Source organism: Amyelois transitella, chromosome 15, assembly GCF_032362555.1.
Source record: "Amyelois transitella isolate CPQ chromosome 15, ilAmyTran1.1, whole genome shotgun sequence".
NCBI classification, from domain to species: Eukaryota; Metazoa; Arthropoda; class Insecta; order Lepidoptera; family Pyralidae; genus Amyelois; species Amyelois transitella.
In genome coordinates, this window is record NC_083518.1 from 5,027,199 (window position 1) to 5,040,376 (window position 13,178).

Below are 13,178 nucleotides of genomic sequence, written 5' to 3' on the forward strand. Positions count from 1 at the left end.
TCGTCGTTGAAGCAGTTTCTCCTTCTGCGTTATTTTATTCTGTGCCGCTCCCTTCGGGATTGTCTCTCCATTCAGCCTCCGTCAGTTCTTTCACTCACTAAGTTTACTCTATTTTTAGCCAATGTTAGTGTTTTCAGAGTTCAGTGATCTATAATTTCAATTTTCATAGTTTTTACGCTATTAAGAAATATCAGTATCCACAGTAAGTACAGTTCTAATTTAACATTCAATTTAATTTAATGGTGTAGGTAACATGATGATATAGAGTTTTTTCAACAAATAATTAAACTTTATTTCAGAGAATGGGATTGCCTCAGTTAGAGACGTGTTGCTTCGTATTTGATTTGAAAACAGGAAACATTATATTAGGAGGTGTCAATGCGGTACGTATTAGTCAGTACGTTTCTTTTGAAAATTTAAACTAAACTAGTTTTAAAATATCTTATTACGATTTGGAATTCCATCATTCTTCCCCAATACATACAACTTGGAGATTTTCAAGGCAAGATTGATGCATTATTTGAGCTAACATCTACCACCTAAGGCCTTTCCTCTCGCCACATTGAAGTCAAACGCACTCAAATTATTACAAAAAAAATACTATAAGAACGCGAAGCCGCGGCACAGTAAATAATACCTTGATATGTCCTGTTACACCAAATTGTAGATACATGTAAAAAAATATTATTCAGTTTAATAGTAACGGAATTTATCAATACTCGTAACATACATACGAGTATGTATATATCAGCTCTAGGTAGGTATAGTTAAATGGGGACGAATAATCTATTTTATTTCCCAAAACCTTGCTTTGAACCGCTAGACAAACTCTCTCTCTCACTCATGTTTACTATATTTTCTTCCTCCTGGCGCTTGTCCCGGTTCATCCTCTGTAGAGCCGCCCGGGGTGCGCCTATTGACAATGATTGGATTTTAGTTGACTGCGTCATTGCTATGCAGGAAGTACCATCAGAACGATAAATTCAATTAATCTAGACCAGACCTTAGTAGTTATTGGTAGAATATTACCTGGAATAACTATTTAAAGTACTTTTTATACCGAAATTCTTAAAATCAGCAAAAACTGTGCTGTGTGTACAACTTGTGTAAAATAATTTTATAGAATTGGAATTATGTCCTATAAGTACCTCATTACTTCGAGGCTAAATAATTCTCTGTTATTTGCCCCGTACAAATTTATTTATTTATCTGACTGATTAGTCACGTTTCTTTGATGTATTATTTAATTTACTTTCAGTTGGGTTCATTCATTCTCACGATCATAATGATTGTGATGGCAGTGGTTGTGGGGCAGATCGAGGAGACAGGGGATATTGACATCGACGCTCCCGTCACCGGCCTTTACGTGATGTGCATCCTGCTCACCCTTATGTTCCTAGTTCGGTTCCTGTTCGACCTCTACTTCATATACGGAGTTATTATAGTAAGATCTTCAGTTTTTTACATCTTCTAGTTTTTAGTAGGCATAACAACTCAGTCAAGTATCATGGAAGTTCTAGCCTCTTATAGTTTTTTCATTGGGATGCAGTTTGAATTGAATACCTGACTGACTTTTATTGTGATAAATAAATATTTTATAGTTTAGGATGTAAGTATGAGGTCCTTGGTAGGATTTTTCAAATTATCGATAAACACCATACAACATGTAATTTCACCGTGACAATTTGTAAACGCCTTACATTTTTGCTTAAAAATCTGTATAGGTAAATCTATAAGTATTTCAAATGTATTGCGTGCGCGTGCAACGTACCAATTATACTATGAGTACTTACATGCCAAGTACATGTGTAATTATGCAAGGGAAGTAAGTAATTTGTCTGTGTCCGTTTTCCTTTTGGTTATTTTTAATAACTGTAATGATATAGTTAGAGTTTTGAAAATTATGAAGATTATTTTTATTACATTTCCTGGGAAAAGTCTAGTTTCTAGTTCTTCCGATGATTTGTAAATCTACTTACTCACTCATACCTACAGTTACCTACCAACTATCACAATCAAGGCAAAGGCTAATAAACTTAGGATACTTCTTTCAGGCTATAAGCTTGAAGCCTGCTTTTATCTGTAAATGTGAGTTCCATCAGAAAGCCAGCTATACGTCGCCTTCGGGTCTTTTGACTATCGGCTCTATCCCTTACGACGTAGTATAAAGTATAAAGACGTGATATGTGAATGTTTGTGAAATTGGTACAATAAAATCACGTGTTTTTTTTCCTGGGGCACTCTCAACATGGCCTTTCACCAGGACGTCATGTAATCCATATTTAATTGGTTCCAGGAAAGAGCCTCGATCATCAAGGCATATTTCATCGTATGGATAGTCATCTTCATCATGAGCTCATCAATTTTCTTCCTCAACATCGAGTCCTTCAACGCTGGCACTATTTGCACTGAATTATTCTATTTGGGTAAGTACTTTATCTACTACCTATCATCATTGCGGGTTCGTATAAGTATCTCTAAAACTTGTATGTTGTTTATCTATGGCCATTAGTTAAACCGTCCCGGTGGTCATCACTAGATGGCAGATGTAAATTTGGAAGTTTTAGGCGGCCTGAATTTATATATACACCCGTACCAATTACTTTAACACACAAACACACAATAAAAAATTGTCCTAATGTTAATACAAGCAAGCATTCTACTTTTTTGCAGACTACTGAACTGAATTAAAATAAGTACAATTAAGTTTTTTTTTTTATTTACAAATTCTTTTCCCATATTTTCAGGAGTAAACGTGTACACCATTCTATTGAGCCACAGTTTCTACAAGCAACTAAACAGCCGCGAAGAAGTTTAAAAATAGATATCAAAAATATGTATCATCCTCTAGAACCTGATTAAGATCTTTATTTTGCAAAACCATTATGCTAATGAATGAAGAGTAAATATCTTAGATAGGTACTTGCTTGAACGCTGTAATAAGTAAACTATACCTCAGAACCTGCAGTTGCCAACTAGGTATGGAATGTTAGCGAGAATAACTTTAAAAAAAAACAACATCTATAAAACGTGCCAAAAAAAAAAACAAAATTTATAGATGTTGTTACGCCGTTGTGCATTATTGTTTTTGTCTGTCTACTTCTATTTATTTGTTATGTAAGTACAGTAAAGAATTTACAAACAAATAATGTTTTTAAATTCTCTATCTTTAAAATGTTTAATCATTTATTAGTCAATGAGACAGGGGAATGTATTATTGAATCAAATAAAGAATTTATTGAATTGCAACTTGAAATATACATACCTACATACCATAAGTATTCTGAGATTCCAAAATATGTTGGTCTGCTTATTATATACATATGTATAAAGTCAAAGCATAATAACAGCGCCAAGTAAAGCTTTTTTGATTATTAGAAAAAATTGTTCTTTAATGAAATTTGGCAGGCAATGAAACTAGACAAATAATATGGCATTAAAACTATTAATTTATTTCAACAACTAAAAAGGAATAAAAGTTATATAAACTATTAAGTTTACAATTAGTTATACAAAATTACGTTTAAAAACAAAAAATATACTTATGTTTAAGTACTAAAAATAAATGAAGATGATGATAGAATAACAATTTTGATTACGTATATCTGCCCTCTTTTCCTAAGGTTTAGGCAGCCACGATCCTTGCATACCTTCTACATTGATCTTAATATATTCATCACTTTTTTATGCAAGCTCGGTTTAAGTTACTTTTTTCGCAATTCTAGTTTCTGTATAGTTTTTAAGTTAGGGCACCCTGGTGCATTAGTTTTTATAGTCTATTCTTTATTCTCCATTAAAGCAATCTTTTTTTTATTAACTCAGAAGTTGTGCTTTAAACGTTACTCGTAATACCTAACTTACAAAACTGTCAATCTGTTACTCACCAAGTTAATACACAGAAAACTTGTAAAATATACATAATATTCAGACTTCTATAAAATGTAATCTCTTCTCTGTATTTCAACAAAAATGATTAAATCATAGGTACCTAGATAGAACTTAAACAAAAACGAAATTAAACGCAAAATAAAACGAAATTATATTATTATTAACATGAAAAAGCTTTCAATTTCGTTTCATCTATTATATCAGAATTCTATTCGTTTGATTTGAATGTTTAAAATGTTGCATTTACAATTGACAAGGTAAGGTCATGGATATTTTTTTTTTATAAACAGTATAATTATGTATTAATAAATTCATTATTTTTATGCATAGTTGCATGCTTCAACTGGACCTATCTAAATAATTCAAAAATGTAAAGTATTTTAATATTATTACTAATTCTAAATCACATTGTGCACTTTTAATCTTGTAAGTGCTTACATGATTAAAAGTGCACAATAACACTGACTCGTTCTGCTGATCTTGATGAAATTTGATTTTCAAATAGGTAGCTCAAGTTTGCTTTGAGTTTGTGTTTTTTGTCCAAGTCAAGATATCCAACACTCGTTTTACGTACACAACTAGTTTAACCCTTAGTTTGTAACGAATGAAATTACTTATTAATATTATATTGTATGTAACTTAAACAAATTAAACATTGTTACATAAAACAACTAAACATTTTTTTTCTTAAGCGCTAATTATCTTTGATTGTTTTCTTAGGACAATTGTTACACAAAATATGGCACGTTAATATTAATAACTCTTCGGCATCTTTTGTTTGCTGGATAATTTTTCGACAATTTTTTATTAAGAGTTAGACAATAACTAATAATTAAAAATGCACTTACATTATTTGTTTGTCATTAGATGAGCGTTTTGCAATGAAAAATTTTTACCTGAAATTTTACTCTTTAGGAAATTTTCGACTTTAACGGACACCAATGTAAATATTCCTTACTATGTTTACCTATATCTTATTTCACTGAAAACCATTCAGTTTTCAGTAACTTCCTCTAACTCATATGAAGTGATTGTATTTAAGTCCTATAATATAAATGATAAACAGTATTCAAGATTCTATACATTTTCCTCAGGCAATGTCACTGAATCGTCATCCCCCACCAACAAGGCATTTTCTTGGTCACCAAATACCTTCCCTCGCTGCAGCAAGTCATACGTTTGGTACACCGTCACGAGGCCACGAATGTTCATCACTGAAACACGTATTTATTCATTTTTACTTTTTGAGGCATGAAGTTACATCAGGTGAAATTTTTCTCTTTACACTTGTTACTTCAATATCTCAAAGCTTATTTAAATTATCATAAGCCTGCGTGCCGAATGGAAATGTTTGCCTTTGAGTCTTGGATTCGATTCTTGGCTCATGACTCTCTATCAGAACCTTAACGGAACTATCCTACCACCACCCACGGCTCTACCAGCTTTCCGGCTATGCGGGCCGAATCATGATAATTTTTAACTTATTAGTTTGTTATGTAATTTAAGATAAGAACAATAATCCCAATCCTAAGTCCTAACTAATTCTATAAATGCGAAAGTGTGTTTATTTGTTTGTTAACTCTTCCCGAGTTATTTATTGAATTTATCTTCTTGATATATCACGTATATAATATAATTAAGAATCAGGAGAATCTGGCCTTTCATTCCGGTTTAACTATAGTTTCCGTGGGATTTGCGAAAAACCTGTATTCTTTTGTAGGTGGCGTTAAAAACACGCGGGTGAAGCTGCTGGTAAAAGCTAGTAAAGTTAAAAAAATTTTTTATATACGAGACACGGATTGAGTTAGCTTCGTAGTAAGCTCGACACTTGTCTTACGAGATACTAACTCAACGATACTATAGATATACTCGTATTATAATAAATACTTATATAGATAAACATCCAAGACCCAGGCCAATCAGAGAAAGTTCGTTTCTCATCATGCCCTGGCCGGGATTCGAACCCGGGACCTCCGTTGTCAGAGGCAAGCGCACTACCGCTGCGCCACAGAGACCGTCAAAATTACGTAATTTATTTGCGTAAATAACGAAGACTAACCCCATTTAAACTATACTCATATGAGTATACCCGATACAATCGGAACGACGCTAGAGAGAGAGAGAGAGAGTGAGAGAGTGAGAGAGAGAGAGTGAGTGAGAGAGAGAGAGTGAGAGAGAGAGAGAGTGAGAGAGAGAGTGAGTGAGAGAGAGAGAGTGAGAGAGAGAGAGAGTGAGAGAGAGAGAGAGTGAGAGAGAGAGAGTGAGAGAGAGAGAGAGAGAGAGAACCGTAGGTATACAAAGTTTTACAAATTCTTTTAGGGACTTACAAGAGGTGATTAAAATGCCGAATCCAAACGCCCAATCTTCATGCAGCAACAACAGTAAGGTGGCCACGTGCAGCGTGATTGTGAAGAAAATGCCGTACACGAAGTAGAAGAGGACACACCCCGACGAGTTCTGAAGAATTGTAGTATAATTATACTTGTCTATACATAAAATAAATCTAGGGAAGTATAAAATATATTGGGGACTGTTACTGGATCGATACTGAACCTAAAAATGTTGTGTCTGGCTAAGACATAGGGTACTTTTCACGGCGATATTGCTTGGCATGGTATACTTTCAATCTTCGCGTTAAAATTTTGGGAATGAATTGTATATGTTACAGTTAAAACTAGTTTTTAGTTAGAACGCGTTTTCCCTAGTTAGAACTAGTTTTTACTAAATGCCTTTGTTAAAACTAGAATTAACTAATGCTCAAAATTAAATATCAGTTAAAACTAGTTCTTACTAGACAACACGCGTTTTTCCGAAGAGAGCCAGTTAAAACTGTTCCGACCAAGGTCAAAAAGGTGTCTCTGCAAGAAAAATGGTTGCCTTTGTAACTCAAAGTGCCACGATAGTTTGTCTTGTAATAACAAGTATATCCTCATCCTTTTTAAAGATTTAAGATTGTTTAATTTTTAAATTGTATGACAGAGTTGAAAGGAATGAGTGTCTTAAACCACTCAGTGTGCGAGCGCACACTGAGTGGCTTAAGATTGAGAAAGGTTTATACTGACACAAGCACTCGAATCCTCATATAAGGATTTCAGTGCTCGTATTAAGAGACTGCTCACCCCATGCATAGAAAGTACATACATACATACATATGGTCACGTCTGTATCCCTTGCGGGGTAGACAGGGCCAACAGGCTTGAAAAGACTGAATGGCCACGTTCAGCTTTTGGCTTAATGATAGAATTGAGATTCAAATAGTGATAGGTTGCTAGCCCATCGCCTTAAAAAAGAATCCCAAGTTTGTAAGCCTATCCCTTAGTCGCCTTTTACGACATCCATGGGAAAGAGATGGAGTGGTCCTATTCTTTTTTGTATTGGTGCCGGGAACCACACGGCATAGAAAGTGCTGACCACAATTCATTCCTCTCAACTCTGTCTTAAAATATAAAAATTAAACAATCTTAAATTTATAAAAAGGATGAGGATCTACATGTTATTACAAGACAAACTATCGTGGCACTTTGAGTTACAAAGGCAACCATTTTTCTTGCAGAGACACCTTTTTAACCTTGGTCGGAACAGTTTTAACTGGCTCTCTTCGGAAAAACGCGTGTTGTCTAGTAAGAACTAGTTTTAACTGATATTTAATTTTGAGCATTAGTTAATTCTAGTTTTAACAAAGGCATTTAGTAAAAACTAGTTCTAACTAGGGAAAACGCGTTCTAACTAAAAACTAGTTTTTACTGTAACATACCTATATAATAGTGAAAAATCATTATAAATTCAACGGCGTAGTTCAAAAGAAAGAAAGAAAGCTTAGGAACAGAGATGAAAGGCGGTTTTGATAAGGTGTGTGATTTAATTACAATAGCTTATAATACGACTGTTATAAAATGTTATTTAACACCTATGTTATTTGCCTGAACAATACGAAATCCTATCCTTTGTATGTAGGATACATATATGTATTTTGTATGTATGTAAGAACAAGGAAAATGTTTGACATGATATAGCGGGCAAGGCGCATGTGAGTATGCATATTTGTGTATATGTATAGTATAAACATGATGATTCGCAACATTACCTAGTAAATTTCCCTTTTATATCAGGTAAGAACTCATAAGGGAAAGGCTAATTAAGTTGGAATTGTGCTTGTAGGCGATGGGTCAGCATACACATACATACATAAAATCACGCCCCTTTCCTGGAAGGGTAGGCAGAGACTACATCTTTTCACTTGCCACGATCTCTGCACATTTCCTTCGCTTTATCCACATTCATAACTCTCTTCATGCAAGCTCGGCGGTTTCGGTTATTCCTGACCTGACTCTTTGCCAAGACGTCCTTAATTTGATCAAGATACGTTCGTCTAGGCCTTCCCAGTCCGAACTGGGAAGACCGAGACATAAACAGAGGCCAACAGTTCTCAAAACTGTTGGCTTCTGTATATGTCTACCCCGCAATTGATATAGACGTGTTAATGTATTGTATTGTACTTATTGTTTTAACAACTTCTTCCAAAACTTTTTTTTGTTTATCTACAAAAATATAGGACAGGTAATTTGACAGTTTAACTAGCAACTATGTATGGTTTTGTTAAAAAAAATTCAGAAGTAAGGTGATCTCCGGTAAAGTGAGCACCATAGATATCGGAATTGCCGAAACAAAGAACTTTTACTTACTTTATTAATCCCAATAACAAGAAGAACCCCTGAGATCATCCAAATAGTACACAGAAGCATCGTTATGGAAGAGAGAAAGACCGCTGAGTTGTCTGCCATATTGAGCTTCGCCAGAAGGGCTCTCAGCTCTTGGTGGTTTTCCTTTGGGAGGATGTAAAGGATCGATAGCACAATCAAGGTTGTGGAGGTGAGCTGCAACAAAAGACGGTAATGATTCGATGATTTTATTAACATTTTGTATAGCCTATTGATATTTTCAAATATCCCCATATACAAAATTGGCTGTTCCCTTTTGCTTGCGTGTGTACTTGTGTAGTGTATGTTAAGCAGATAGGTAAATGATTTAGAATTTAGATTTGAAAGAAGTTTTGTAACACAGTGACTATGTCGCCCCCGCAAAGTTCAATGTAGGTAATTTGCGTATGAACTAAGTTCCTGGAACTGAACATAAGACAAAATAATCATTCGTGTTTACGTTTCGACCACGCTCTCATTACTGTGCTACTAAGATTACCTATTTCTTAGAATGCTCGCTAGTAACTTATATCCGTTAGCACCATGAGGCCTCGGAGATGATTTTACTTTTTGGTTAGGGCCGTGCCGTTGCCGTGTGGTTACGGGCACTATTGAAAAATACCTACTTGGGGCTACGAAAATAGGCGTTCATCTAATACAGCTTTTACTACGACTGAAACATGGATTAGGTTCCCCTGCAATGCAAAGGTTGCGGAGGATGGAAGAAATCGCTTCCTGTAAAAAGCTTACCCAATCCTGGATCATGGTCAAAAGGTGCACCTATGGCTCCTTTCCAGAGAGGCTAGGATGTTACTGGGATTAACGCGAAAAGGAAGAAGGAGAACTACAGTCCTCATTAGAAAGAAATAATAAAGTCAGCGACATACCTATCAAGTTACAAGTAAATGTAAATTGATAATTTTGAATTTTTGTTGTTGAATTACAAGTAAAAGTAATGGCTATGGCGCGAAAATAGAGGTGAATGTGCAGTGAGTTTAGGTAGGTTGATGTGGTGTTGAATGTACAAAAAATAACTGTTCAAAAGAATGGTGCCTACCACGACTTCTATCTTATCATTGCCTTTAAAATATTTGCAACTTTTGACGTCAGAACTGTGTAAAGTGAGGTGGGTATCTATATTTCAAGATATTAGACGTTTGCTCTTTTTCAATATTAGAAATAAGCCGTTGTCGGTGACTTCGTACGAGTAAAAAAGCTATCATGCCTACAACCAGTGATGTACTTACCCAAATTAAAAGTGCCCTTAAAAATTGCATCATTCATCAAAATCCGAACAGTAGTTTTGGATATTAGCGTATAGAACCGAACATAGTATTTAAGAACAGACAAATTGACAAGATTTTTTTTTAATCATCTAAGCAATTTGCGTTACACATATCGGTAAAATACCTAGTTAGGTAAGTATGTTATCATATACTGAATAGTTTTCAATATCAGAAATGATTCTAAAACATAAGTTCAAAAACATTGTTGATTGTTGGACTTTTAACATCATAACACCATTTTAAAACAACATTACCTTAGGTACTCAAAGGAATAACCTATTAAAAATTGAAAATACAGTGTAAATAATGCTAATACTCACCATTGTAAAAAACGCTACAATCAAACATTGGTTTTCGAGTTTCTTAAAAAAGTCGCACACACAATTGCAAAACATGTTGAATAAACAAAACCACTGAATAAGATTAAAAATTTATATTTAGTAGCAAAATCTGTTTTCTTATTATATTTTTATGATTCATAGAATTAAATACAACGATATTGTTGACACAATTAAACACACATTATTCCTGTAGCACGTCTCGATATAGAATAATCGCCTGTGAAATATATTTCTCTCCACTCCACTTGAACACGTGAAGTTTTCATACTAAACCCACAGGTCCATTTTTTTATTTTGATAATATTTCAACGCTGAAAAAATTAACGGCAAGTTATGGCACATCTCACATTCTATATCAATATACAAAAAGAAATAATACCTACGTAATTGGGAATTTAAAAGTTTAAAGTAAGTTTAAATTTCGGACACAATTTTAATAAAAACCCTAAAGCTTTTACTCCGACTTTTTGATAAGTACTTATTATGTATGAAGGTTTACATACATATCTAAATAAAAAAAGGACAATTAACCAAAAAGTGTTATTAGAACCTCAGTAGATTGTGTATTTTCAGCATTTGCTATTGTATTAATAATGACTGTTTTACTGGCTTAGCTTACTGAAAAATTTGGAATCGTAAAGTCGACGTCAAAGAATCCTGCATGAGGATGACCTACATTAGAACCAATAAAGGGCACTATTTGATAAACCAACTACTTACCTACTCCCTTTACGAATGATTTGTAAAGTTGACGGTGACATCATCTAGATCACAGAGTCCCAAACTTATTTTGTCTACTGCCCACTTTGAGAATAAATATTTTTATAGCGCCCCCATTTTTTTAAAAACCACTATAACTTCAAATTAGTTTAATTAATTATTGTAACCTATATATTTATATTAGTTGATGTTCACAAGTTGTTGTTGTGAGTCGAGAGCTCTTGAAGTCGTTGTTTAAGAGGCCTCCTAGCTAAGTAAAATAACAAATCACTCCCCCCCGCCTCTACACAACGCCCCCATTTTCTTTCTGGGTCTCTTACCCTCTCTACTACTCTCTTGAGACCTGCAGCACCCACAAGGGGGCGTTATCGCCCACTTTGGGAAAGACTGATCTAGATGCTACTTGGAACACCTCATTTCTATGTTTTAGGTGATTTACTAAATATGTATAGGTATATACCATAACAAAACAAAATCCACAGTTTTATAGGGGACGAAAGTATTTTTTTGAAATAAATTATATTAATCATAACCTGACGAGACTTCAGATGATGAATCGAAGATTTGGGCCTAAAGGACACCTATTTTTCTCACCAATTTTATTCGCAATATAAAACCTCTCTACCCCGCAAGGAATACATACGTGATAATATGTAAATGTTATAAGTAAAACCAACAAAATGATTTTTTTATTTTGAGTTATTACAACAATTCATTGTGAGGATTCATTAATCTTTGACTTGTTGTTGTCCATAGCTTATCACGATTGATCAACTTTTATAACACAAAAAAAATCACAAACCTAAAATTTCTACTCTCTCTCCCATCATGGCGTGTTCCCAGTTTCACCATCTGCCATTATAAGATGTGTGAAATTATCTGTAAGTGTGTTCGTGTTACAGAAAACCAGGTGAAATCTTTCCTATCTTTGATTGTTAACGGGGCACATCTTTAAATAGATTTTTGGTCACATTATCTAAAAATACATACAATGTACTCATAGACTGGTCAAAAAAATACCTCTAACATTAAATTGGACAGTAACTTAATAGAAAAACAGACGGAATTTATGGATCCAGCCATATATCGATATCTAACAAAAAATAACAAACCTTTTTTTCATACGTAGGTACCTACTCAACTTTCATAAGAGTCTTTTTGTTTAACATAATTTATTAATAACGTCACGCTCTACAATCGATCTCAAGTGTTATGTCAGGAAAAAATGTGTTAATGATTACCACATTCCCAATTTTTAACTTTATTGAACTTTTAAAACTTTTGGTTTATTTACATTTCATTATTCGATTTTATGGCTACATTATATGAACAATTTGCTAGGTATTTTCTAGTTAATCTTTAGAAAACTAATTTACGAAAAAAAGTTAATTTGAACATGCATATAAATCACGTCTCATTCCTTTGCGAGAAAGACCAAGCCAACAGACTTGAAAAAACTGAAAGCCACGGCTACATCGTAAGGGAGAAGACGTGATTACATGTACCTATATAATGGGAAATTTGAGAAAGATATTTTTTGTGAATAGTAGGTTTGTACATAACTTTAGATAAGAAAGTTAGGATTTACTACGTAAGTACGCGTTATACCAAGATCAAGTTAATAAAAATATTAAGACTCCCTGACGTCGACTTGGCAACATGAAACTACTCGTAATTCTTCATAAACCAATTTTCGACACATCAATGGCATACTACGATGACATTTCCCTATCAATTTATTATCGAAAACATTTATCAATTACCTGAATCAGGTCAGTTGGGTGAAAAGATAAGCGTTTAGAAACATTATTTATTTACAATTAAATTAGTTGTCAAATTGATACCTACATAAATGTAATTATAGTTTTAAATATTCCATGTTATTGTTTAAATGAGACTGACCATAGTCAAACTGCGTACAGTTTTGCGGAATAATATTATATTCCATATGAATAAACCGGCCAGCGCAGCGGTCCAAGTCACCATTTATCTTTTTTTTTTGTCCCCGTCCAATGTCACTTTCACAATACAAGATCCGAACAAGATTCATCATAAAAACATTTAGTTGTATGCTCTTGTGACTTGTGCGCACACGCTTTTTATTAGATAATATCTGTGTTGGTTATATGTATCTTGTGTTTTGTGATGCTGTGAACAGGATGGATAAAATACATTTGACTGTAAACGGAGAACATTATACGATATGTAAGTTGTTAAGTTTAATTCTTATTCATTTATTTGACTCT

General features: G+C 33.9%; 3 protein-coding genes across 8 annotated transcripts in view; 2 read left to right on the forward strand and 1 right to left on the reverse strand.

Annotated features, from left to right (window-relative positions):
* LOC106136312 (uncharacterized) lies at window positions 1–3,953 on the forward strand. 3 transcript variants are annotated; one of them, XM_013336814.2, is made up of 4 exons: window positions 1–383; window positions 1,259–1,444; window positions 2,297–2,426; window positions 2,748–3,953. In XM_013336814.2, exons 1-4 carry the CDS (start codon window positions 303–305, stop codon window positions 2,816–2,818), a joined length of 468 nt encoding a protein of 155 aa, XP_013192268.1. In that variant the 5' UTR covers window positions 1–302; the 3' UTR covers window positions 2,819–3,953. The 3 variants fall into 3 exon arrangements, with proteins under 3 accessions (XP_013192268.1, XP_060804242.1, XP_060804241.1); XM_060948259.1 differs by lacking the exon at window positions 2,748–3,953 and having other exon boundaries at window positions 1–202; window positions 300–383; window positions 2,297–2,528; XM_060948258.1 differs by lacking the exon at window positions 2,748–3,953 and having other exon boundaries at window positions 2,297–2,528.
* Window positions 3,427–10,485, reverse strand: LOC106136340 (uncharacterized). Of its 2 annotated transcripts, XR_001228654.2 has the most exons (5): window positions 10,192–10,485; window positions 8,571–8,762; window positions 6,216–6,345; window positions 4,897–5,102; window positions 3,427–4,866 (listed from the first exon to the last, which is right to left on the reverse strand). XR_001228654.2 is itself a non-coding variant. In XM_013336864.2 (4 exons), exons 1-4 carry the CDS (start codon window positions 10,264–10,266, stop codon window positions 4,966–4,968), a joined length of 534 nt encoding a protein of 177 aa, XP_013192318.1. In that variant the 5' UTR covers window positions 10,267–10,484; the 3' UTR covers window positions 3,427–4,965. The 2 variants fall into 2 exon arrangements, 1 of the variants encoding a protein (XP_013192318.1); XM_013336864.2 differs by having other exon boundaries at window positions 3,427–5,102; window positions 10,192–10,484.
* Window positions 9,665–13,178, forward strand: part of LOC106136327 (uncharacterized) — a 16,618-nt gene continuing 13,104 nt past the window's right edge. Inside the window, exon 1 of one of the 3 annotated variants that reach the window (XM_060948255.1) lies at window positions 9,665–9,711. Coding sequence is in view for 1 of the 3 variants with exons in the window: in XM_013336845.2 (XP_013192299.1) it covers window positions 13,059–13,137 (79 nt within the window). In the remaining 2 variants the exon portion in view is untranslated. Of the gene's footprint in view, window positions 9,712–9,981; window positions 10,004–12,768; window positions 13,138–13,178 lie in introns of those variants that run through there. The other 2 variants (XM_060948254.1, XM_013336845.2) reach the window with 2 other exon arrangements.